The sequence below is a fragment of the Lepidochelys kempii genome, chromosome 6, assembly GCF_965140265.1.
Source record: "Lepidochelys kempii isolate rLepKem1 chromosome 6, rLepKem1.hap2, whole genome shotgun sequence".
In the NCBI taxonomy this organism is placed as follows: Eukaryota; Metazoa; Chordata; order Testudines; family Cheloniidae; genus Lepidochelys; species Lepidochelys kempii.
In genome coordinates, this window is record NC_133261.1 from 508,053 (window position 1) to 535,725 (window position 27,673).

General features: G+C 51.5%; 1 protein-coding gene across 1 annotated transcript; it reads left to right on the top strand.

Moving 5' to 3' along the window:
* Positions 1–908: 908 nt before the first annotated feature.
* On the top strand, positions 909–27,170 carry SGF29 (SAGA complex associated factor 29). The gene is given in 10 exon segments (XM_073346412.1): positions 909–948; positions 951–982; positions 1,497–1,572; positions 24,345–24,417; positions 24,501–24,565; positions 24,972–25,101; positions 25,188–25,334; positions 26,122–26,157; positions 26,247–26,409; positions 26,989–27,170. Coding segments are annotated over 10 exon segments (879 nt in total). The 3' UTR covers positions 27,106–27,170.
* The last annotated feature ends 503 nt before the right edge of the window (positions 27,171–27,673 follow it).

Here is a 27,673-nt window from a genome sequence, read left to right on the forward strand (position 1 = left end):
GGGTCACGTGCTCCAGCAGGCGATGGCGCCCAGGGCCTGGCAGGCGCCTTTTTGAACCGTGCGCAGCCGCGGCCCTGGCGGTGTGAACTACAAACCCCAAGAGGCAACGCGCCCTCGTTCCCATCTCGCCCCTCACGCGGGGAGACAAAGGCGCATGCGTCGGAATCCCCCTCGCACGCCTGGAAACTACACGTCCCATGAGGCGCCGCACTACCGCGAGCATGCGTAGTGCGTGCCTTTCACCTTGCACCGCCCCGGAGCCTCAGCGCTGTCGTCAGCACCTCCCAGGGTCCTCGTCCGGCCTCGGTACGGTGCCCCTGCGGCGGGGTGCGGGACCCCGGCCACGGGAGCGGTCGACCTCGGGGATTTCGTAGGCAGAGGCCGCGGCCGCCGCGGGGGGCGGGAGGGCGGCATGTAAATCAGACAGCGCGCATGCGCCGGAAGCAAAGCACGCCGTGGCATGGAGAATGCGCATGCGCCCCAGGTGGCGGGATTGGCGCGAGACGGAATGTCCGCGTGCGTCACGGGCTGGGCCCCTTGCACGTTAGGAAAGGCGCCTCAAGCTGCTTGAGCTGCGCATGCGCCTTTGGGAGGCGAAAAAGGCGGGAGTTCTTCCCTCACTTGCAGCTGCGCATGCGTGGTAGGTGGGGGGGGTACAATTCCGGCCCCAGGGCCCGCCGGGGTGTCGCCCCCCCCCCCGCTCCTGCCCTGGCCCCAGGGCCCGCCGGGGGCGTCTTCTTCTCTGCCTTCTCCTGCCCAGGGCATTCTTGCAGCTTCCATCAGTCCCCTCCCCTCCCCTCCCCCCCCGAGGATCATGGGAGGGGCTGAGATTTGGGGGTAGTTTCTATAGTGGGTGGCGAGGGGGGGCTACTCCAGTGGCTAATTCTCTTCGTTCCCTTGTAGCCACCATGGCTCTGGTGTCGGCTGACTCGCGCATCGCGGAGCTCCTGGGGAGCTGCACCAGCTCATCAAACAGACACAGGTAATGTGGCCCCGGGCGCCCTCCCCAGCCCGCCCCGGGGCCGGCGGGCGCCCGGGGGCCCTCCCCAGCCCGCCCCGGGGCCGGCGGGCGCCCGGGGGCCCTCCCCAGCCCGCCCCGGGGCCGGCGGGCGCCCGGGGGCCCTCCCCAGCCCGCCCCGGGGCCGGCGGGCGCCCGGGGGCCCTCCCCAGCCCGCCCCGGGGCCGGCGGGCGCCCGGGGGCCCTCCCCAGCCCGCCCCGGGGCCGGCGGGCGCCCGGGGGGCCCTCCCCAGCCCGCCCCGGGGCCGGCGGGCGCCCGGGGGCCCTCCCCAGCCTGCCCCGGGGCTTCCAGAAGTGGGATGCCTTCTTGTTTTTCTCTGGGATTGACTGGGCAGCCTCAGAGGTCACTGGGATGAGGGAGTCATCTTAGGGGAACCGTCTCGTTTGGTTGGAGGTGGGCCTTGGGGCCACCTGCCCCTTCTCTGTGACAGGGAGCCACAGGACCCCACCCCTTATCCCCTTCCCTCTGTGCCCCCAGGAGGAGCGGTCGCGGAGCGAGCACAACCTAGTCAACATCCAGAAAACACATGAGCGGATGCAGACAGAAAACAAGAGTGAGTGTGGGGACTGGGAGCCAGGACTCCTGGGTTCTTTCCCAGGCTCTGGGGTGAGAGTGGGTCTAATGAGTCAGAAGAGGGGACTGGGAGCGAGGACTCCTGCCTGTCAGGCTGGTCTGCAGTGACTTGAGCATGGGTACCACTCTGAGGACAGACTGTTAAGAACCAGGGCCCAAACCTCAAAGGCACTGTGAGTTCTGTACTTAACATTTCACCAACCAAGTATTGACTATAAGCTCCTCCGGCATCGAAACAGCCTTGCCATGGAGTCACGGACAGCCTCTTAGGGTGCTCCAGTCTGTCCCCGAATCACAGCAACGAGCCAGTTACTCCCTGTCCTCACTCACCCCAGGTCAGTTGCACCTTAGATCTCACCCCAAAGACAACGCTTGTAGCCAGTCCTACAACAAGCCACCTACGATTTATTAAGCAGGGAAGGAAAGCAGGGAGTTACTCCCCAAGTACCACTGGGCCACACACATACAAGTGCCAGTCAGAAGTTCCCAAAGGTGACAGAGGTTCCTATGAGAAGCAGGCTCTGCATGGCCGTTGGTGCTACCCAAGGCCAAACACCTGTCCTCGTTAACCCCCAGAACCAGACTGACCCCAGCTGGGCGTTTGTCAGTGTTCAGTTGCGACATGGGGACCGTGGCTGAGCTGGCACCTGCTGTGCCCCCACCACACCCCCAGTGCAAAACTGGTGTGGGAAGGGGTGTCACTGACCCTCCTGAATACGCCCCGGGCCCTGTCTGCCGCTACAGTTCGTTTCCCCTTGGCGTGGCCTGTTTCCACATCCGACTGCTGCAGACTCAGCGCCAGCATAACCTCCTGGTTGGTCCCTTTGGTTCGGTGCTCTGTTACACTTTCACTAAACCGCCTCACAAACCTCTGGTAATAGCTGGCCAGACCAGGAAGGGATTGGACCTGCGTCTTGGTTCATGGGGAAGGCCAGCTCCCAATGGAGCTGGCCTGCCTTCAAAGGGTCATAGAATCACAGAACTGGAAGGGACCTGGTGAGGTATCTAGTCCAGTCCCCTGCACTCGTGGCAGGACTAATTATCTAGACCACCCCCGACAGGTGTTTGTCCTACCTGCTCTTAAAACTCCCCAGTGATGGAGACTCCACAACCTCCCTGGGCAATTTATTCCAGTGCTCAACCGCCCGGACAGGTCGGAAGTTTTTCCTAATGTCCAACCTAAACCGCCCTTGCTGCAATTTAAGCCCGTTGCTTCTTGTCCTATCCTCCGAGGTTAAGAAAAATAATTTTTCTTCCTCCTCCCTTTAACAACCTTTTACGTACTTGAAAACTGTTCTCATGGCCCCTCTCAGTCTTCTCTTCTCCATACTAAACAAACCCCGTGTTTTCAATCTTCCCTCATAGCTCACGTTTTCTAGACCTTGAATCATTTTTGTTGCTCTTATTTGGATTCTCTCCAATTTATCCACATCCTTCCTGAAATGTGGTGCCCAGAACTGGACACAGTACTCCAGTTGAGGCCTAATCAGTGCGGAGTAGAAGAGAAGAATTATTTCTCGTGTCTTGCTTACAACACTCCTGCTAATACAGAATGAAGTTTGCTTTTTTTGCAGCAGCGTTACCCTGTTGACTCATATTTAGCTTGTGATCCACTGTGACCCCCAGATCCCTTTCCGCAGTGCTCCTGCCTAGGCCCTCATTGCCCATTCTGTATGGGTGCAACGGATTGTTCCTTCCTAAGTGGAGGACTTTGCATTGGTCCTGATTGAATTTCATCCTAATTACTTCAGGCCATTTCTCCAGTTTGTTCAAAATTATTTTGAATTTTAATCCTATCCTCCAAAGCACTTGCAACCCCTCCCAGCTTGGTATCGTCCGCAAACTTTATAAGTGTCTTCTCTATGCCATTATCTAAATCCTTGACAAAGATATTGAACAGAACCGGACCCAGAACCGATCCCTGCAGGACCCTACTCGTTATGCCCTTCCAGCATGACTGTGAACCACCGATAGCTGCTCTCTGGGAATGGTTTTCCAATCATTTTTTGCACCCACCTTATTGTAGCTCCATCTAGGTTTCATTTTCCTAGTTTGTTTATGAGACAGTCATGCCCGACAGTATCAAAAGCTTCGCTAAAGTCAAGATACACCACATCTACTGCCCCCCCCCCCGCCCCCCAAGGCTTGTTACCCTGTCAAAGAAAGCTGTCCGGTTGGTCTGACACAGTTTGTTTTTGACAAATCCGTGCTGACTGTTATTTATCACATTATTATCTTCTAGATGTTGCAACCAAGCCCACTGCCCACCCTGTGTCCTAGGTGAGGTACCTCTGTGGCCCCTGGCTTGCATGTGGACACCTGGCCTCTCTAAGCCTTTGCAGTACAATTCCCACATGGATCAGAGGGTCCGGCCAGGAGTCCCTAAACATAGCCAAGTCATCGACATAGGACCTGGAGAAGGTCTGTGATCCTTGCAGCACCTCCTTGACAAGCCTCCAGAAGGTGGCTCCCACATTAATTAACCCAGAAGGCATAACCCTAAACTCCTACAGGCCGGGCTCCACTCCAAAAGCCGACTCTGGGAAGCACCCAAAAGGGAATTTGCCAATACACTTGAGGCAAATCCAGAGTGCTTCTGAATTTTGCACCTCCCGTTAGATCCAGTAGGCCCTTTATCGAGGATGTGGAGTACGGGTCAGGTCAGGTGACGGTAGTCACCCTTCCAAAATCCACGCACAAGGTCATGGGTTTAGGCTTTTTAGGTACCTTCACCATTGGAGATGCCCAGGGGCTTTTCAACTCAGTCGCCCCGTTCCGGCGTGTGGTCCACCTCCTCCTGAATGCATCTTTTTGTTGCCCCTTTGGCACTATTACGTGCACGCTCTAGGGCACCCACCCTTACCCTTCCCTGGGCTCAATGCGTAACCCAGTTAATTTAGGCACCCACCCTTACCCCGTTCCTAGAGCTCAGGGCGTACCCTTCTGCGGGTTTGTCAAGGTTCCTCCCCCACTCTGAACTCTAGGGTACAGATGTGGGGACCTGCATGAAAAACCTCCTAAGCTTATCTTTACCAGCTTAGGTCAAAACTTCCCCAAGGTACAAAATATTCCACCCGTTGTCCTTGGATTGGCCGCTACCACCACCAAACTAATACTGGTTACTGGGGAAGAGCTGTTTGGACGCGTCTTTCCCCCCAAAATCTTGCACCCCACTTCCTGGACAAGGTTTGGTAAAAAGCCTCACCAATTTGCCTAGGTGACTACAGACCCAGACCCTTGGATCTGAGAACAATGAAAAAGCATTCAGTTTTCTTACAAGAAGACTTTTAATAAAAATAGAAGTAAATAGAAATAAAGAAATCCCCCCTGTAAAATCAGGATGATAGATATCTTACAGGGTAATTAGATTCAAAAACATAGAGAACCCCTCTAGGCAAAACCTTAAGTTACAAAAAAGATACACAGACAGAAATAGTTATTCTATTCAGCACAATTCTTTTCTCAGCCATTTAAAGAAATCATAATCTAACACGTACCTAGCTAGATTACTTACTAAAAGTTCTAAGACTCCATTCCTGGTCTATCCCCGGCAGAAACCAGCATATAGACGGACACACAGACCCTTTGTTTCTCTCCCTCCTCCTAGCTTTTGAAAGTATCTTGTCTCCTCATTGGTCATTTTGGTGAGGTGCCAGTGAGGTTACCTTTAGCTTCTTAACCCTTTACAGGTGAGAGGAGCTTTCCCCTGGCCAGGAGGGATTTCAAAGAGGTTTACCCTTCCCTTTATATTTATGACAGGGTTTGTGAAAGAGCCTTACACAGTAATATCCTTAACCTCTGTTTATTAACTGTTACCAAAACAGAATGTACACGCGGCGCATACAGTGAGCACCATTCCCAATAACGCAGACAGGCCTTTCTTGGTGGCCAGTCAGGATTAGATCATCCAGGGACTCCAGTTTCCTGCACTGTGTGATTGGTAAGGTGTTGAGATCTGGCAGCTCTGATCTTTGGGGCTGTGTCCTGTACTTGGTTCTGGAGAACTTCCCTTTGGACTCCAGTTTATGCAGTGAAACTTGGGTCCTGCTTAGCTAGACCCTCACCACCAATTGTAAACTGAAGTCCTATAAGGCAGTGTTTTTCACCCATCCTATCCCCTTACGAAACAATTCTCTACCCAATTGTGACGGGATCCCATGGGACTGCTATGCCCCCTGAACTCTCTCTAGCCTGGGACTGTGGGACCGCTGTGCCCCCGAACTCTCTCCAGTCTGGGCTGTCTCTCACAATGCCTTGCTAGTGACCAGCAGCAAACCCCTCCAGGCTGTGATCACTCAGCACAACCGCATGTGGAGCCCCACACCCAGCTAGATTGCATGAATGCTTCCAGAGCCACTCCTGAATCACACCGAGAAAGGCACCAGCCAAATCCCCCCAGCTCCCAGACTTGTACCTCAGGAATATACCGTCTTGCACTGCTCAAGACAAGCAATGCAGATTTATTAATTGGTTCCCCACTTTATCAATAGAAAGTGGATGTACACCAGCCTTTGCAAACCTGAGCAGATTTACCACACGCTTTATACAAACTCACTGGTAAAGATAAACAGTAAAAGATAGATTTTAAGTGATAGTTACCAAAGAAAACAAAATAAGCGCACAAGCTAAATCTTAAGACACTCGGCAGTATTTAGATCAAGCAGTTTTCTCACCCCACTGGATGTTACAGTTCATAATATGCAGGTTTCAACCTTGAAACCTGGGCCTGTCCCCCTTGTTGGAGTCTTCAGTCTTCTGAGCGCCCTTGTTGCTTGCAGCGTAGGTGGGAGAAGGAGGAAGGCCCAGAATGGGGCCCCGTGTCAGTTTCATAGCCTTAGTCCATGTGCTTGGAGAGCACAAGTCCAGGCATGTCTGTGGGGCATTGCTGAGTCTCCAGGCAAGGTTGAGCAATCTCCCTGGTGTGGCCTCATGCAGGTGGGTCACTGCATCCTAGCTCCCTTGCTGGATGATGGTTGTTGATGGTTGTTCGACACCCGCCCGGGCGCTGATTACTTTCCTTGCTGTTGTCTTTGGGGATCTAATATCTGGGAGATTGAACCATGCTGTGAGTTGGGCAGTGACAACCATACCATACAGTCTCATAATTTCATATGCACTAATGATACACATATTTAGATAATGGGTTCTCAACCTTCATTGCACCGTGACCCCCTCCTGGCAACAAAAATTACTACCTGACCACAGGAAGGGGGACCAAAGCGTAAGCCCACCCAAGCCCAGCCGCCTGGCACAGGTGGGCTAAACCCAAAGGGCTTCAACCCCAGGTGGGGGACCTGTAACCTGAGCCCTGCCACCCAGGGCTGAAGCCCTGGAGCTTTGGCTTTAGGCCTGAGTGGTGGGGCTTGGGCTTTGACACGGACCCCAGCAAGTCTAACGCCAGCCTTGGGGACCCCATTAAAACAGGGTCGCGACCCACTTTGGGGTCGCAACCAACGGTTTGAGAAGCGTTGAGATTGCCATGTGAGGTATGGTTCTTACTTAATATGCAATATCGCAATTATATCTAAATGAAGAATATGGGGGTTCCAGGGCACTCCCCCCGAGGTATAGCTTGTCACATCAATGATACCCCACCACCTTAGCTACTTTAAATCTTGCAAAATTAGTTATGCAACTGTCATAGACTCACGGGTGCCGTGCGCTCTCAGCTGCCTACGGTCCCTGGGCTGCCCCCTCCACCTCCTCGGACCACATCTCACTGAGCCTTCAGCATGCTTGTCTCTTGCCATGGGCACCCTCAGGGAGTCCACTCGCTCGGGGCCCCCACACCCAGAGGGAGCGAAGTCCCCCGATCTCCAGCCTGCAGTGACTCTCAGCCAGCGTAACACATGAGTTTATTGAACATCTGAAGCCAGCACAGGCAGGTCTCAGGGCCCTCGGGCCTTGCCAGTTTCCGCACCATCCAGCTGGGTCTGTCCCAGTCCCAATGGGTTCTTCCTTTTGTTTGTTTTAAACCTGCTGCCTGTTAATGTCATTGGGTGACCCCTAGTTCATGTTTTACGAGAAGGAGTACATAACACTTCCTTATTCACTCTCTCCACACCAGTCATGATTTCATAGACCACGGTCATATCCCCCTTAGTGGTCTCTTTTTCCGAGATGAAAAGTCCCAGTCTGGTTTTTTTTTTTTTTGTGAATACAGACTAACACGGCTGCTACTCTGAAGTCTGATTAATCTCTCCAGAAGCCGTTCTGTACCCGTGATCATTTTTGCTGTCATTTTCTGCACCTTTTCCAATTCCAATATATCTTTTTTGAGATGGGGGGATCAGAACTGCAGGCAGTATTCAAGGTATGGGCGTACCATGGATTTATATAGAGGCAACATGATATTTTATGTCGTCTTATCTCTCCCTTTCCTAATGGTTCCTAACATACTGGTTGCTTTTTTGACTGCCGCTGCACACTAAGTGGATGTTCTCAGAGAACTCTCCACAATGACACCAAGATCTCTTTCTGGAGTGGTAACAGCTAATTTAGACTCCATCGTTTTATATGTATAGTCAGGATGATGTTTTCCAATGTGCGTTACTTTGCATTTATCAGCATTGAATTTCATCTGCCATTTTGTTGCCCAGTCGCCCAGTTTTGTGAGTCCCTTTGTAGCTCTTAGTTAAGTCCCAGGCAGACAGCAATCTTGAGTAGTTTTGAATCATCTGCAAATTTTGCCATCTCCCTGTTTACCCCTTTTTCCAGATCATTTATGAATACATTGACTAGGACTGGGCCCAGTACAGACCCCTGGGGGACCTCACTATTTACCTCTCTCCATTCTGAAGACTGAGCATTTATTCCTACCCTTTGTTTCCTGTCTTTTAACCAGTCACTGATCCGTGAGAGGCCCTTCCCCCTTATCTTATCCCATGACAGTTTAGAAGTATAACTGTTGAGAAGGTGCTCCTTGCCAGACAGAATGCTGTCAAAGTTTTCTTGAGGGATCTTAATGTCTGCTGCTTTATCTGGTGGTGGTGGGTATTGTTAAGCCGGGAGCCTTCTGAACAGCCGGATCTTACGCAGTTTTGATGCGATTTGGAGGGAATGTGAGGCTGTGGCTTTCTGCCTCGTAGCTTGTGGCTGCTGCTGCCGCTTATGAAGAAAAAGGGCTCAGCCCTTACAGCCGCCGCCTGCCCCCCCGCTTCAAACCCCTTTTCTCAGAGCCGCCGTTGCTTCTCCAGAAATCCAGCCCACAGACCTGCTGAGCGTGGGCCTGCATCCTTGACTTGGATGGCAGCTTCGTGTATCCCCGAGCAGCTCTCTTCATCCAGCAGGCCGCAGCTACTATGCTCACTAACAAAGCCAGCTGGATTCCAGTGATCACCACGATGGGGTGAGCCATGATATGTAGCACACCAGCTGCAGAAGGTGTCCACCCGAATAGTGTGTTCCCCCAGAAGTGGTGTCCCGAATCTGCAGTAGTTTTCAGTACACGGGTGATTTCTGTATTATCATGTCGTACCTTGATGTGTGGTTGTTCTCCTGTCTGTGCAATATCTTGTGAACGCGAATGTAACATAGGCTGAACCAGCAATTTTCTTATGGTCCTATTCATGCCTGAGGTTACAGGCCTTACACTGTGGTACAATCGTGGTTTAAGCTTCAAGTAGTTTACAGTCCATACAGGTACCATACCCCCATTCAGGGGGTTGGACTAGATGACCTTCTGGGGTCCCTTCCAACCCTGATATTCCATGGTACATAGTCCACTAAATCACAACTTTTAATCTTGGTAATATTGCAAAAACATCTGTTAACTAAATAAGTCATAAAATGCAATTTATTATTGTCTACTACTACTATTGGACAATGACTTCTAACGCATACACATCCCCTTCCTGCATATACAACAGCTGACTTCTGTTCAGTGAATGTATCAAACGTACATCTTTGGGTTCCTTTGTCTTTGACATAGAAACATTGATCTTTTCAAAAGGACACATTTTTCTTGTATTGTTTCCATAGCCCCTTGTCAGGGTTCCCTCCCCACTCTGAACTCTGGGATACAGATATGGGGACCCTCATGAAAGACCCCCTAGGCTTATTTCTACCAGCTTAGGTTAAAACTTCCCCAAGGCACAAATCCTTTCCTTGTCCTTGGACAGTATTGCTGCCACCATCAAGTGATTTACACAAAAATCCAAGAAAAAGGGCCACTTGGGGTCCCTGTTTGTCCAAAATATTTCCCCAAGCCCCTTCACCCCCTTTTCTGGGGAGTTTTGAGAATAATATACTAACCAGTTGGTTACAATGTGAGCACAGACCAAACCCCTGGGTTTTTAGGACACTGAAAATCAATCAGGTTCTTGAAGAATTTTATTGGGGGGGGGTAAAAGAATCACACCTGGAAAATCAGGATGGAAGATAACTTTACAGGGTAAATGAAAAGATTTCAAACACAGAGGATTCCCCTCTAGGCTCAGCTTCAAAGATACAAAAAACAGGAATAAAACTCCCTCTTTCACAGGGAAAATTCACAAACTAAAACCAAAGATAATCTATCGCATTTCCTTGCCTTTACTTACAATTTTTGTAATCTTAGATGCTCATTTCAGGTAGTTTTTTAGGAGATGTTTTTTCCTGCCTGGTCCCTCTCTCGTCCAGACAGAGAACAAATAAAGACACTCTCTCACACTCTCACTCTCTCTCTCTCTCTCTCTCAACATCCCTTGCACTGCTTCAGTTATTGTTTCACAGCTGTAAACAGATTACATTCCCTTTTAGACATTTGGAGGCAGTTAAGTTTCAATGGAAACCCCTTATGTTCTTTTAGTGATTATGACTAAATTGTTCAAAGTCAAATAATTGAAATCAGATTGTCGCTCTGCCTGCAGTAGTTATTTACAATGGATTGTTTACAGACCATTCCCTTGGGAAAAGAGCCCATTTTCCTTCAGAATGGCTGCAAAGAAACCAAGAATTCTCTTCCTGTAACAAGAAAAGGAGTACTTGTGGCACCTTAGAGACTAACCAATTTATTTGAGCATGAGCTTTCGTGAGCTACAGCTCACTTCATCGGATGCATACCGTGGAAACTGCAGCAGACTTTATATACACACAGAGAATATGAAACAATACCTCCTCTCACCCCACTGTCCTGCTGGTAATAGCTTATCTAAAGTGATCATCAGGTGGGCCATTTCCAGCACAAATCCAGGTTTTCTCACCCTCCACCCCCCCACACAAATTCACTCTCCTGCTGGTGATAGCCCATCCAAAGTGACAACTCTTTACACAATGTGCATGATAATCAAGTTGGGCCATTTCCTGCACAAATCCAGGTTCTCTCACCCCCCTCCCAAAAACCACACACACAAACTCACTATCCTGCTGGTAATAGCTCATACAAAGTGACCACTCTCCCTACAATGTGCATGATAATCAAAGTGGGCCATTTCCAGCACAAATCCAGGTTTTTTCACACACCCCCACCCCCATACACACACAAACTAACACTTTCCCTCTTTAACATTTCCACAAAGTTCAACTGCTTAATTCTTCCCCCTCCCCCCACAACTCTGTAGTGTGAACTTCTAACTCTGTCCTTAAATCACTTATCTCCCAAAGTGACACCTGCATCGGCCCAGTTATCACCATTCCACAGATTACGGTGCCAGCATGTGCTTCTTCCCTTACTCCTGTCACTATGCCCAGAACTTTTTCCAATCTCTATCGGTTGCTTGCCTGCTTGTCTGGGCCTGATCCTGCTGTCCTCACAGAACCATCCCTCCCCATGGGCACGGGCCTCGTCCCACTACCCATTTAGCAAGGAGGGTGGCTCCTCAACTAGCCACAATAGAGAAGTGGCAAAAGAATAGAAGGAGAGATTTCACACTCTCAGCTGTTGAGAAGTGGTTCCTTGCCAGACAGAATGCTGTCCAACCAAGTTTTCTTTAACCGTCTTAAGCTCTGTTTCTTTATCTGGTGATGCTTGGGTGGGGGCAGGGCCCTTGCACTCTGATGGAGCCCCCTGTTTGGTTAGTTACACCTGGCTGCCCGGAGAATCCCTGCCTGTGGTATATCAAAGGGGCCAGCATCTCCTGCTTTTGGGTTGGGTGCAAACCATTCCAGATCTCCGCGCTCTCCAGAGTAGTCTCCTCCTTATCCCCACTGGCCAGATCCATTAAAGGGGCAGTAAAGGCTCCCTCACCAGTCCAGCAAGTCAGGTTCTTCCCCATCTGCCTTTCATCCCATTGCCAGGTGCTGTTTGCACAGCTTCCCTGCTGTGGGGTGTCCATGCATCAAGTGACTTCATTCACTCTCTCTATCACCTCGAAAGGTCACTCCCAGCAGTCCTGTATCTCCTTCTTCCTCCCTGGAATAAACACGAGCACCACGTGGCCTGGCTGCAGCCTGCCTGTCAGGCCACTCTACCAGGTCCTTCATAGCCTTCATGTTTTCTTGAAAAAGTGTGACTGGCTTCTCACGGACCTTCCTGTCTCCTCCGTGCTACCTTCCCACGAGCCTCCCATGAAACTTCGAGGTCCCCTTGCCTTTGTCCCATAAAAGAGATTTTCCCGCTGTCTGGAGTGACTCTCAGCTGCGAGTACCCATCTCCGGTCAGACTGTCAGAAAACAGGGCAGGCCCCCCAAGCTGGGGGTGTGGTTCTGTCATTAGATTTCACCCAGCCATGGACAACTGCGCCACTGGATCAGAATGTTACCATTACCATGGAGCCATGGACAGTCCCCTTAGGGACATCTTACCACCCAGACATGCTGGACTTGGTGGTACTGGTCGCTATACAAATATCAGAACACATTAGCTCACTCGCAGCCCCAAAGGGTCAGTCACTCACCCCAGCGGATACTCTCGATCTCACACCAGAGAGAGCGCTGGCAGCCGATTTCTCTACTAAACTAACTAAGGGTTTATTGGCTCAGAAAAGGAAATGAGCGATTGAGAGGTTAAGGCAGATAAAATACACTAATAGGTGAGCCCAGGTTTGTAAGTCCAAAGTGGTAGCAGAGATGTGGTGATCTGGGACTTTCCCATGAGTCTCTCAGGGTTACCCAGACTAACTTTGGGGATCTGTGTCTTGCATGTGGAAGGCTTCCCTGTGAGTGGCCAAACAGTTGGGAGATGAAGGATCTTCCCTTGAATCCTCTTTTATGTCATCTTCACCCAAAAAGCTAGCTGAGAGGTTCTGTATCCACATGGGCCTTCCTTTGCTGGCGGTGCGTGAGGAATGCAGACTGAGTCTGTGAATTCCCATCGAGAACTCAAGGGCCCTTGCTTTGCAGTTAGCAACCTTCTTCGTTTACATTTCCAAGGCTCGCGTTTGGTGGGAAAACGTCATTATCGGGCTAGGCCCTGTGTAAATGGAAATGGAATAGCCCACAACGATCCTGCCTTAGTTTTCATGAAGTTCACCTGTCAAGTACATTGGCATCTCAGTACTAACACACGCTTTGGCTGTAGGGTTAATTAAGTACAGGGGTATACATAATGTAATGGATAGCAATCAACAGGTGATAGATACATGAAGACAATAGCATTCACATTCCCTTTGCAAAAAGAAAAGGAGTACTTGTGGCACCTTAGAGACTAACCAATTTATTAGAGCTTAGTCTCTAAGGTGCCACAAGTCCTCCTTTTCTTTTTGCGAATACAGACTAACACGGCTGCTACTCTGATTCCCTTTGCACTAAATGAACATTTGAGTGAATTAGTTCACATAGCATTTGTGTGGTGTTCACACACAAGTGGATTGACCTATTCCTCTGACCTGATACGGCCTGTCAGCACATCAGATGCATCTCAAGGTTTCCCCATTCTCGATAAGGCATCTTCAACCATATTCTCCTTTCCCTGGATATGAATTATGTCCCTGTCAAATTCCTGTCTTGCTAGACTCCGACGACGTCATCTTGAATTGGTCCCCTTGGCTGGTGCAGCCCTGTCAAAGCGCTGTGAGTGCTTTAAAGAGGACATATTTTACTGTGAGCAGCCAGGTGGCAGCCTAGCACTTCTCCACGATCACAGCATAGCTTTGCTGAGTGGAGGGTCAGCTTTTTGCTTTAGTAGGGAGTGGGGTGCCTGTTACCCCCTCCCGTCTGGCAGCAGCCGTGCCCCTAACCCAGGGTTCACAGCGTCAGTGCACAGTGTGAAGAGTTTCCTGAATTCCAGGCTGACCAAAAAAAGCCTCTGTCTTGTGGAGCCTTTTTCACCGGGCTCCAGCCACGCCACCCGCTCTGGCTTCCCCTCTTTTGTAAGGTCTCCCAGGGAGGCCACAGTGTCACGAAACCCCTTTGGTCATAGCTGGCCAGACCCACACAGGATTGGACTTGGTTCGAGGGGCAGCCCACCTCCACATCGCCTCTACCTGTAGAGGATCGGGGCGAACCAACCCACTGCCCAGCCTGTGTCCTAGGTGGGACACCTTTACAGCTTGGAGACACAGGCACTGAGTTTTCAAAGTGCCAGGGGCTGTTCGACCCCAGGCCCCACCCCTGCTCTGCCTCTTCCCACTCCGCCCCTGCCCTACCTCTTTTCCCCCCTCTCCACCTCTTCCTGCCAAGTTCTGCCCCCTCCCCTGAGCGCACTACATTCTCACTCCTCGCCCCTCCCTCCCAGCCCCTCCCTCCCAGCCTCCTGCACCTCCCGGAACAGTTGTTTGTGGTGGACAGAAGGTGCTGAGAGGGAGGGGGAGGTGCTGATCCATTGGGTCTGCTGGTGGGCGGGAAGCCTGAAGGGAGCTGCCGGTGGGTGCTTAGCACCCACTGTTTTTTCCCCAGGGGTGCTCCAGCCCCAGAGCGGCCACGGAGTCGGCGCCTAGCTTGGAGACCTTGACAGAAAGGTTGGCTTCCCTCGGCCTGTGTGACACGTGATTCAAGTGGTCATGCCAGGAGCCACTGAAAATAGCCAAGTCATCTATATGGGCCAAGGCAAGTGTGTTTACCCTTGCAGCACCTCGCTGACAAGCCGCTGAAAGGCAGCCCCGAATGTATTAATCCAAAAGCCATAATCTTAAACTCGTAGAGTCCAGATGCTACTAGAAAAGCAGATTTTTTCTGGGCATCAGCATCTAAGGGAATCTACCAATACCTTCAAGTCAAATCCAGTGTGTTTATAAACTTTGCACCCCAGGAGGTCCCTTAGCTCCTCTGTTCAGGGTGTGGGTATGGGTCAGGCCGGGTGATCACATTCAGTTTCCTAAAAAGAACAGGAGGACTTGTGGCACTTTAGAGACTATCAAATTTATTTGAGCATAAGCTTTCGTGAGCTACAGCTCACTTCATCATGTAGCTCACAAAAACTTATGCACAAATAAATTTGTTAGTCTCTAAGGTGCCACAAGTACTCCTTTTCTTTTTGCAAATACAGACTAACACGGCTGCTCCTCTGAAACCTGTCATTCAGGTTCCTGTAATCCCCACACACAATCTCATGGTTTAGTCCTTTCTAGGTACCATCACACTAGGAGACGCCATGGGGCTGTTTGACTGGATTACCTCCCACTTCCAGCATGCTTTCCTCCTCCTCCTCCTCCTCCTGGATCTGCTTCTGGTGTCCCTGCTAGCACAGTGTGCTCTGCTAGGAGCTGGGCGGAGCCCCGAGGCTCAAAGAGCCTGTAAGATCTTGGCCCTTAAACCTGGCTGGTTGGAAAATACCTGCCTGTGGTGCTTTGGGGGCCCGCATTTCCTGCTTTGGGGCTGGAGTTAAACCCTCCCCCAACTCAGTGCTTTCCAGAGGCTCCCCCCATGCCCAGATCAATTAAAGGGGTGAGTAATGTTTCCTCATCAGCACAACAGATCACATTCATAGCCATCTCCCTTTCATGGTAAGCTTTTAACCTATTGATATCCACTGTTTGCACAGCTCCTCTCCCCATGGGCTCCCTTACCTCATATGTGACTTCATTCACTCTGTCACCTCAAAAAGTCCTTCCCAATAATCCTGCCTTTTGTTTTTTCTCACTGGCATCAGCGTTAACACCAGATCACCGATACCAAACGACCTCTCCTCAGTAGGCCAATCGTACTAAGCTTTCTGACTCGCTGGACTTTCCTTATGGTCCTGTCACACCAAATCCATCCACCTGCATATTCTCCTTCACTGGCTGTCCTGTTTCCTCTGTACTGTGTTCGCAAGCACTTTGAATCAAATTGAGGGGTCCCCTCACCTGCCTCCCATACAGAAGCAGGGGAGCAAAGCCGGTAGGTTCTTGGGGTTCACATCTGTACGCATATAGACACGAACAGCATGTTGGGAGTCATTAGGAGAGGGATAGATAACACGACAGTAAATATCATATTGCCTCTCTATAAATCTATGATACACCCACACCTTGAACACTGTGCAGATCTCATCGCTCCCTCTCAAAAAAAGATACATTGGAATTGGAAAAAGTTCAGAAAAGGGCAACAAAAATGTTTAAGGGTGTGGAACGGCTGCTGTATGAGGAGACATTAATAAGACTGGGACTGTTCATCTTGGAAAAGAGACTACTAAGGGGGGATATGGTAGAAGGCTATAAAATCATGACGGGTGTGGAGAAGGTAGATAAGGAAGTGTTATTTACTCCTTCTCATAACACAAGAACTAGGGGTCACCAAATTAAATTAATAGGCAGGAGGTTTACAACAAACAAAAGGCAGTATTTCTTCACCCAATGCACAGTCAACCTGTGGAACTCTTTGCCAGAGGATGTTGTGAAGCCAAGACTATAACAGGCTTCAAAAAAGAACTAGATAAGTTCATGGAGGATAGGTCCTTCAGTGGCTGTTAGCCAGGCTGGGCAGAGAGGGTGTCCCTAGCTTCTGTTTGCCAGAAGCTGGCCATGGGCACAGGGGATGGACCACTTGATGATTCCTTGTTCTGTTCATTCCCTCTGGGGCACCTGGCATTGGCCGCTGTCAGAAGACAAGATACTGGGGTAGATGGACCTTTGGTCTGACCCAGTATGGCTGTTCTTAAGAAACAGGAGCAAAACGTGCCAGTTGTTCTCCTGCCTGGAAACATACATTCTTTGCATAGCTTTCAAAATTCCATTAAATCCTTCCACAAGCCCCTTTGTTTCGGGGTGGAAGGGAGCAGCCTTTATATGCTAAAGAGAGCAGACAAAAAGTTTGCACCATGGCCTATCAGGAATGCTCTGGGAAAATCTGCTCTGCTGAAAATGGTAAATAAAGCTGTAGCCCCAGTTTCAGCTTCACTCTTAGATACTTCAGTGGCTTCAGGATACCTGGTGGCAAAATCCACCACACCAAGTATATATTTCTTTCCCCCCCGGAAGGTGTAGTGAGAGAGCCCACAGTATCGACAGACGTTCTGGGAAACCCCCTCTTAATAATGGGCGAAAGCTGCAGTGGTCCCTTTAAACCCTTATGCTTCTGACACAAATCACAGCTTTTGCAATAATCTGCCACTGTCTGAAACATAGGAGGCCAGTAGAAATTCCTTAGCCTGTCACAGGTTTTCTCCACTCCTGACTGTCCCACAAATGGGCCATCAAGGGCTACCTGAAGCAATTCTCTCCTGTGTCATTCCAGCACAACTGTTTGCTTGCAGATTTCACCAGGATGCCTTTTCTTCCCTGTAGGAGCTTCCCTAAACAACAAATCTTCTTGCATAAGAAATCTCCCCCTTCCTTCCCCGGCTGGGGTGCCACTCTGAGCTGCAGCCTGCTCTTGTTCCAAAGGAGGATCAGATTGCTGAGCAGATACAAAATCTTTTTGTTTTTTACTTATGCCCGGAGCAGATTCTGGCACAACACAAGAATTTTCAAATCCCACCTCAGTTGGCAAGCTGCTGTTCTCAACAGACAAAGGCTTGAAGGCACTTCCCTCCCCTTGCCAGCCTTCCCTGCTGCCCGCAGACAAAGCAGGTCTATCCGACCCACACTTTACTTGGGAACTGGTTATAACATTCACCTGCTTACAATGTTATTACCTATTAAAATATCAGCTGGCAGCAAATTCCTAATGCCAACCACATCATCACCCTTAAACCCTTCCCCCTCGAGGTGGACTTTAGCCAGAGGCCCGGTCACAGAAAATTCAGCCAAAGCCAAAATATTCAGACCTTTGCCTCGCTGTCTGTCCTCCTCCCTCACAAAACTTTCCTTATCCAAAGTAACTTGGGAGGTCATGTCCCGCCACCCGGCACACTCAATGCCATTCACTTTCACACTCTTAACGAACTCCTTGGTACCGTCCCCAGACTCAGTCCCAATACAGGTTATGGGGCTGTTCTCTTCTACAACTTCCTCTGGGATCCCAGGGGCAGCATTAGCGCTCACAGTGGGAGCACTGGCATGTATGATGGGGATTGTGGGTGCAGGTTGTGGGCAATTTGGTTTTCTATGACCAAGAGCCCCACACTGTTGGCAGAGCCTGCCTTCCCTTAGTGTAAGAGGTTTTTTAACAAAGTTGGAGTTAGGTTTCCCCTAGACCCCTCATCCCTTTTAACCTGGGGAGCAGAGGAGTAACCCTTCCCAAGCCCTTGATTCAACTTATTCATCACCAAGTTCTGCTGCCTCCAAAGTGGTGGAAGGTTTTTTGTCACAGACGGCTGCCACTTTTATACCTCATCAGTGACTACCCGCAATAACTGCTCTTGTGCCATCGAATCAAGCAGCTTGTCATAGCGACCATCCGCCCCTGCCCCAGTTATCCATATTGCCACAAAGCTACGCAGCTTACGCACTCATGCCACATGAGTGATATTGTCAGACATTTTAAGATTTCTAAACGTCAAGCGATAGGACTCCGGGGTGATCTTAAACATTTTCAGTACAGTTTCTTTAAACTTCCTGTATATCATAGCATCATCCACCTCCATTTCATTAAAGACTTGCCTGGCTTTTCCAGCCAGTTTGGGTAAGAGGATTGGCATCCATTTATGCCCAGAAATCTTATGGCTATCACATAGTCTCTCAAAGGTGGATACAAATTCCTCAGTGCTGTCAGACTCACAGGCAGGCTTTCTCCCTCTCCCTGCTGTTGAGAGGGGATGGTACCCATTGGCGGAAGCTGTTCCTTTCGCTTCTCTAGAATTTCCAGCTGCAGCCCATGCGCATTGCTCTCAGCTTCCAGCTGCTCCATTCGCATCCGGTGGGCTCTTTCCTCAGTTTCCCCTCCTCCTCCTTGATCTGGAATTCCACCATCGTTTCCTGGGGGAGGGGGCTGAGACCCTGCTCTTTGGTCAAATTCCATGAGCATAGCTGACAGTCCTGATCTGAGTTTTTCTTCTTAAAGGAAGAACACAACTGCTCAAGGTCTTTTCTGTCAAGATCCTTGTATGACTGTGATTCACCCATTGTGACTAATCCTTAACCCTTAAAACTACCAATATCAAATGTGCATTTTACCTAGCACTGGGTTCTGAGCTTTAAGCGTGGATGTCACTCTTGCCAACTACGCCAACTGTCCCGCTGGCTGGAGTGGCTCACAGCTGCGAGTGCCACTCTCCAGTCAGAAAACAGGGCAGGCCCCCCAAGCTGGGGGTGTGGTTCTGTCATTAGATTTCACCCAGCCATGGACAACTGTGCGCCACTGGATCACTACCATTACCATGGAGCCATGGACAGTCCCCTTAAGGACATCTTACCACCCAGACGTGCTGGACTTGGTGGTACTGGTCGCTATACCAATATCAGAACACATTAGCTCACTCGCAGCCCCAAAGAGTCAGTCACTCACCCCAGCGGATACTCTCGATCTCACACCAGAGAGAGCGCTGGCAGCCGATTTCTCTACTAAACTAACTAAGGGTTTATTGGCTCAGAAAAGGAAATGAGCAATTGAGAGGTTAAGGCAGATAAAATACACTAATAGGTGAGCCCAGGTTTGTAAGTCCAAAGTGGTAGCAGAGATGTGGTGATCTGGGACTTTCCCATGAGTCTCTCAGGGTTACCCAGACTAACTTTGGGGATCTGTGTCTTGCATGTGGAAGGCTTCCTTCATCTCCCAACTGTTTGGCCACTCACAGGGATCTTCCCTTGAATCCTCTTTTATGTCATCTTCACCCAAAAAGCTAGCTGAGAGGTTCTGTATCCACATGGGCCTTCCTTTGCTGGCGGTGCGTGAGGAATGCAGACTGAGTCTGTGAATTCCCATCGAGAACTCAAGGGCCCTTGCTTTGCAGTTAGCAACCTTCTTCGTTTACATTTCCAAGGCTCGCGTTTGGTGGGAAAACGTCATTATCGGGCTAGGCCCTGTGTAAATGGAAATGGAATAGCCCACAACGATCCTGCCTTAGTTTTCATGAAGTTCACCTGTCAAGTACATTGGCATCTCAGTACTAACACACGCTTTGGCTGTAGGGTTAATTAAGTACAGGGGTATACATAATGTAATGGATAGCAATCAACAGGTGATAGATACATGAAGACAATAGCATTCACATTCCCTTTGCACTAAATGAACATTTGAGTGAATTAGTTCACATAGCATTTGTTCGGTGTTCACACACAAGTGAATTGACCTATTGACCTGAGCTGGCCTGTCAGCATCACCGAGATAAAAGGGGGCAAATCCCGTAGACTCTCGGGGGACACTCCTGTACCCAAATAACAAATCAGGGATCAACACCCCAATCATTCTCTCACGCTGTAACGTACAGCCCCCACATAGACTTCAGTGCCCCATGGAATCTTTCTACCAAACGGTTAGTCACTGGGCGATGGGAGGCAGCTTTCACATTCCTCACTCGGCTCAACACCCGTCACTTTTTGAAAACTTCGGACATGAAATTTGCTCCCCGGTCCAACAAGATTTCCCTGGGGAAACCAAGTCGGCTAAAAATGGTGAACCGGGCAGTAGCCACAGTTTCAGCTTCTATATCAGACAGAACTGGGGCTTCCGGGTCCCTGTGGCAGCACCCACGACTCCCAGTCTGTTTCTTTCCATTCCTGGGAGGCCTGGGTAGGGGTCCTACAATGTCCCCAGACCTTCTGGCAAACACCTCCTTAGCGGTAGGCAGCGGCTGCAGAGGTTCCACGCAGGATCTGTATCCGCTGACGCTTCTGACACGACTCGTACCGTGATTTTCAGGCTCAGACACAAGGCCAGGAGCCTCATTTGAGCCTCTCACGGGTTCTCTCCACGCCTCCGTGTCCAGCACAGGGGCAGTCATGAGCCACGTGTAGCAACTCAGGCCTGCCCTTCGCCAGCCCAACACCTACTTGCAAACCTTAGCAGGGTGCCTCTTTTTCCCTACACACAACAAACCATGAAAAGCCCTCCCCTCTCCTTCCCTGACGGAGGCGATATTCTGAGCCACCTTCCTCTCCCTGGATGAGCCTCCATAAACTCCCTTGGAGTCTCACTCGGTTAAGATCCGACTCTGGCAAAGCAACGGACTCTCCAAACCCTCCTCTGGGGACGAACGATTACGTTCTGCTGGCAAAGGCCTGAGCGTGTTTCTCTCCCCGCAGCCTTCCCTGCTGGCCACAGATAAGCCAGTTGAGGCAGAGCCAGACTCCTGGCTGTGAGTTCTGATATTAACCTGCTTAGACGTAATATCCTTACCTAACAAAACATGAGTGGGAAGCAGATTCCTAATGCCCAGAATAATACCCCTTGAAAGTCCTCACGCCCCAGGTAAACTGTGGCCAAAAGTACAGATACAAAGAATTTGGCCAGAGCTAATATTTGTAAGCTTTTACCTATATTTCTCCCTTCCCAAACTTTCTTTGACCAAAGTGATTTGGGGTGCGGTATCCCTCCAGCCCTTACAATATGTGCCATTTATCATAGCCCTCTTCATCAATTCTTCACTACCCCTCACGGCTTGTTCTAGACACCCGTAATGCCGGCTTCTTGGAGCAGCTGGTCCTGGAACCCCCAAGAGGAGAGGCAATTCTTGATTTAGTGCTAAGTGGAGCACAGGATCTGGTCCAGTAGAGATGAACCGCATGGCAGTAGGGATCAACGTGTAATTACATTTAATATTCTTTGGGGTGGGAGGTCGGAATACAAAGAAGCCCACCACAGTAGCATTTAACTTATTAAAGGAGAACTACACAGAATGAGGAAGTTACATGGAAATTAAAAGGAACAGTCACAGGAGTGAAATGCCGGCAAGCTGCGTGGAAACATTTTAAACACACCATAATAGAGGCACAAATTAAATGTGTACCTCAAATTTAAAAAGAACAACAGAGCAAAAACTACCACCATAACTAAACAATGGAATAAAAGAAGCAGTTAGAGGCAAAAAGGCATCCTTTAAAATTTGGAAGTTAGATCCTACTGAGGAAAATGGAAAGGAGCAGAAACTTTGGCAAGTCAAGATTTTGTATAATTAGGCAGGCAAAAAAAAAAAAGAAATTGAAGAGCAACTAGCAAAAGTCATAAAAACTAAGTCCCTCAGAAGCAGGAAGTCTGCCAAACAATCAGTGGAGCCGCTGGGTGATGGAGGTGCTAAAGGAGCACTCAAGGACGATAAGGCCATTGCATCTTCTTTGCTGCAGGGGATGTGAGGGAGCTTCCCACACCTGAGCCATTCATTTTAGGTGACAGATCTGAGGAACGGTCCCAGATTAAGGTGTCAGTAGGGGAGGTTTTGGAACAAATGGATAAATTAAACAGTAGTCAGTCACCAGGACCAGATGGTATCACCCAAGGGTTCTGAAGGAACTCAGATGTGCAATTGCAGAACTGCTAACTGTGGTCTGTGACCCATCACTCAGATCAGCCTCTGGACCAGGCGACTGGAGGGCAGCTGATGAAACACTGATTTTTAAGAGGCGATCCCAGCAATTACAGGCCTGTGAGCCTGACTGCCATACCAGGCAAATGGGTTGAAACGCTGGTAAAGAACAGAATTCTCAGACACAGAGATGAACACCATTTGTTGGGAAAGAGTCAACGTGGCTTTTGTAAAAGGAACTCAGGCCTCACCAATCTATTAGCGTTCTTTGAGGGGGTCAAAAAGTGTGTGGACAAAGGGGACCCAGTGGATATAGCGTACCTGGACTTTCAGAAAGCCTTTGACGAGGTCCCTCATCAAAGGCTCTGAAGCAAAGTGAGCAGTCAAGAGATGAGAGGGGAGGGCCTCTCATGGATCAGTAACTGGTTAAAACACGGGAGAGAAAGGGCAGGAATAAATGCTCAGTCTCCACAGGGGAGAGAGATGAATAGTGGGGTCCCGCAGGGGTCGGTCCTGGGCCCAGCACTGCTCAACATATTTGTAAATGATCTGGGAAAAGGGGTAAACACGGAGGTGACAAAGTTTACAGATGATAAAAAGTCACTCAAGATAGGTAAGTCCCAGGCAGACCGCGGAGAGCTACAAAGGGATCTTGCCAAACTGGGTGACTGGGCAACAAAATGGCAGATGAAATTCAATGTTGAAAATGCAAAGTGATGCACATTGGAAAACATCATCTCAACTCTACATATACAATGATGGGGTCTGAATGAGCTGTTACCACTCCAGAAAGAGATCTTGGCGTCAGTGTGGAGAGTTCTCTGCAAACATCCCCTCAGTGCGCAGCGGCCGAGAAAACAGCACACAGAATGTTGGGAATCTTTAGGAAAGGGATAGATTATAACATAGAAAATATTATATTGCCTCTCTAAAAATCCATGGTACGCCCACATCTTGAATAATGCATGCAGTTCTGGTCGCCACATCTCAAGAAGATATCATGGGAAAACGTACAGAGAAGGGCAACAAAAATGTAGTGATATGGAACAGCTTCCATATGAGGAGAGGTTAAAACGACTGCTCTATAAAATCATGGCTGGTGTGGAGAGAGTGAATCAGGAAGTGTTATTTACTCCTTTTCATAACACAAGAACTCGGGGTCACCCAATGACATTAATCAGCAGCAGGTTTAACACAAACACAAGGAAGCATTTCTTCACCCAACGCCCAGACAGCCTGGGGAACTCTGTGCTAGGGGATGTTGTGAGGGCCAAAACTATAACGGGGTTCAAAAAAGAACTAGCTAAGTTCCTGGAGGATGGATCCATCTCTGGCTATTAGCCAGGCCGGGCAGGGATGCAGCCCCCTCCTCTGGGTGTCCCTAAACCTCTGACTGCCAGAAGCTGGGAGTGGACGACGGGATGGATCACTCAATGATTCCCTGTTCTGTGCCTTCCCTCTGGGGCCCCTGGCATTGGCAGACGGGACGCTGGGCTAGAGGGACTCTTGGTCTGACCCAGCCTGGTGGTTCTGATCTAGCGCACGAAGAGATCCCCCTGCTCTAGTTGCCTCTGGGCAGTGCTGCGATGTGCCCTGTGGCAGGTTGGGGTGCGAATCGTGGGGTTTCCTCAAGTCTGGGGCAGTGTGGTTTTCTCTGGCCAGGAGTCCCCCAGTGGTGGCAGATGTAGGGGCTTTAACCTCTGGGTCCCCTGGAGTTTTATCAGAGTTGGGGTTGGGTTTCCTTCCAATCCCCTCCTCCCTCTTACCCTGGGTGCCTGGGGGGTTTCCCTTCCCCTGCGACTTGCGTCCTCCATGGGCCCTTCATTCAAGGGCAGTTTCCCAGCCTCTAAACCTGTGGATGGTTTTCACCTCACGGCTGCCTTCGCCTCCCCTGTAATTACCCATAACAGCTGCTCCTGGCATCGGACCGGACAGTTATCCACGGTCACCTTCAGCCACTGCCCCCATTATCCATTTTGTCATCAAACGACACATTTTATCCACATACGCAACGTGAGGGACATAGTCAAACACCCTGAAGTTTCTATACTTCAGTCGATAGCTCTTGGGTCTGGTGGGTTAGAGCGGGGGGGCTGAGAGCCAGGACTCCTGGGTTCTAACACCCCCATCTCCTGCAGTCTCCCCGTATTACCGGACCAAGCTTCGTGGACTCTACACAACTGCCAAAGCTGACGCGGAGGCTGAGTGCAAGTGAGTGCCCCCTCCTTCCCGCCCCCTGCAGCTGCCGATGACCCCGCCCCACTGCTCACCCCTGTCTGTCCTCTCACCCCCAGCATCCTACGCAAGGCGCTGGACAAGATTGCGGAGATCAAATCCCTTCTGGAAGAGCGGCGCATTGGTGAGTGTCCCCCCGCCCTGTGCCTTTCCCCAGAATAGGCCACGGGGTCCAGCCCCACACTGGGGACACTCAGCATTTGGTATGAGCAGGAACTCTCATCATCCCTTGGGGCTAGGACAATGGAATGTCTCTAAGGAGGACGGGAATGCCCATGATCCACTGGGGCTGGGTGTCTCTGCTTCGGCGTGCTGGGGTCGGGGATCCGGGGCCTGCAGTCTCATAAATGGGGTGAATGGGAGATGTGGGACGCCCAGGGTGCGTGTGGCAATGTGGGCTGGGTGGCATGTGAACACAGGCTCAATGTGTCTGCAATGGGGTCAGTGTCTGTGTCCAAGTCCCGGGGGGCAGGAAGGAGGGGCTCCCCCTAGCTCTATGGGGCTCACCCCACTTTCTCCCCCACCCACAGCCGCCAAGATTGCCGGGCTCTACAACGAGTCAGAGCCACCCCGCAAGACCATGCGCCGGGGCGTCCTCATGACCCTCCTCCAGCAGTCAGCAATGACGCTGCCCCTGTGGATCGGCAAGCCTGGGGACAAGTGAGTGTCGCTGGGGTGGCACAGGGCAGCCTGGGCTGGGATTCTGGCCCCACACCTGAGCTAACCTCACCCTCCTCTCCCCACAGGCCACCCCCACTCTGCGGCGCTATCCCCGCTGCCAGCGATTACGTGGCCAAGCCGGGGGACAAGGTGGCCGCTCGTGTCAAGGCCGTGGACGGGGACGAGCAATGGATCTTGGCCGAAGTGGTGAGCTACAGCCACGCCACCAACAAGTGAGCACCGGGTGTGGGTCCCCTGGGGACCGCCGGGGGGCCGGAGCCAATGGCAATGCCGTGGAAGTCAGCCCCCCGCAGCTGCAGCTACCTTGGGGCATCCAGCCATGGAGCTGGGCAACAAGGGGTACCAGACAATCCTGTGTTGATCCCTTGGCTCATGTCTCAAGGGAGCTGGCTCTGGAGCAGGGGGGGACAAACATTTCTCTGGCCAATCAAGTGCTGTAAGCTATAGTCACCCAGTCTTTGGGGCATAGAAATGCAGTCTAGGCGCTCAAGGGAGATGGCTCTATGATCCTGCAATCTTTTGGACTTAAGTCCCATTCTCTTGCCACTTCAGAATGGTAACTCTATGGCTCTCTAACCTTAGGGAGGTGGAAACGCCTCTCTAGACGCTGCAGGATGGCATCCCTATGGTTTCCGCTGTCTTGGTAGCATAGAAACCCCTTTCCAACTTTGCAGCCGGTGTGACGCTGGTTCTACAACTTCAGAGGAATGGAGGCTCCTCTCTAGCTGCCCGAGGGTGATGGCTCTGTGGTGCTGGAGTGGTCAAGTCATAGGATAACATGGGAATGCTTATTTAGGGACTTAACGGAGATGGCTCTATGGTATTGCAACTGTAAGGGCATAGAAACTCTCTAGCCACTCAAAGGAGATGGCTCTATGGTTCTCCATTAAGAGCTGCATAGGAATGCCTCTCTAGCCGCTCAGTGGAGATGGCTCTATGGTTCTGCAGCTTTAGGTCCTCCCCTTGCCTATCTCCTCAGGCCATCTCCTCTCTTTGCAGGTACGAGGTGGATGATATCGATGAAGAAGGCAAAGAGTAAGTGAGAGGAGAGGAACGGAGAGGGGAGGGGGAGGCTCTCTCGTCCGGAGCGGGGGGTCCCTGTCTCACCCTGTCTCCCCCGCCAGGCGTCACACCCTGAGCCGCCGCCGCATCATCCCGTTGCCCCAGTGGAAGGCGAACCCTGAGACAGACCCCGAGGCGCTGTTCCAGAAGGACCAGCTGGTGTTGGCGCTGTATCCCCAGACCACCTGCTTCTACCGGGCCCTGATCCACGCCCCACCCCAGCGGGTAAGGGGCCCTTCCCCTCTCGGGGGCACTGGTGCGAGACTGGCTGGCTCACGGAGGGGGCATGGGATGGGGGCCTTTCCCTGCTAAGAGCTACCCACACCCATCCAGCCCAGGGCGGGGACTGGCTGGCTCAGTGGGGCAGGGAATGGGACGTGGGGCCTATCCCCTGTGGGGGGCACTGGCTGTGATCCAGCCTCAGGGCAGGGACTGGCTGGTTCAGGGGGACAAGAAATGGGACGTGGGGCCTGTCCCCTTTGGGGGGGGTGCCGGCTCTGATCCGGCCCCGGGGCAGGGACTGGGATGTGGGGCCTGTCCCCTTTTGGGGGGCGCCAGCTCTGATCCGGCCCCAGGGCGGGGACTGGCTGGCTCAGGGGGGCAGAGAATAGGACTCGAGGCCTGTCCCCTCTGGGGGTGCCGGCTCCCATCCAGCCCCAGGGTGGGGACCTGCTGGCTCAGGGGGGTCAGGGACTGGGACGCGGGGCCTGTCCCCTGTGGGGGGTGCCGGCTCCCACCCTCCCCAAGGCGAGGGGTGGCTGGGGTGGGGAAGAGCTCCAGCCCCCTCACGCTGCCTCTCTCCAGCCCCAGGATGATTACTCGGTGCTCTTCGAGGACACGTCCTACGCGGACGGCTACTCCCCGCCCCTCAACGTGGCCCAGAGATACGTGGTGGCCTGTAAGGAGACCAAGAAGAAGTGAGGCGGTGGGGGCGGAGCTTGGGGGGGGACCTGTGAGTATAATAAAGGCTTCTCCGCCCCCCCATTGCACTCTGCTGTGGTTCATGCCAGTGCCGACGCCACCCCTGGCTTGGGGCCGAGGGAACCGCGCCCCACGGAGTCAGGGCAAGTCAGCATGTTCCAGCAGAGCCTCCGGGCCCGGCGGTTCAGAGCCCCGGCGGTTCGGTTATGAAAGTAAAAACGTTCCGTGAGCCCCAGCCCATCTTTCATTACAAATTGAGCCCTGGGTATTTCCCACCCCCAGGCCAGTCTGGAGAGCTGGGACCCGCCTGGTACCAGCCCCCCATGTGGTCAATGTGCCCTCGAGTGGGTGCCAGCCTGTGCCCCCATCTCCTGGCAGACCGGGCCAGGCCTTTTGTCTCGTTTCCTACCCACGACGTTGGGTTAACGCCAGGTCACCCCACATGCCCTATATCAGGGTCTTGGCCTCCTTGGGCCCTGCCCCAGCCCCCATTGTGTCCGGCCCTTCAGCACTGGGCAGTGCCAGGTCCCAGCAGAGACATCGCTCTCTAGTACCTCCCTGCAGCCGC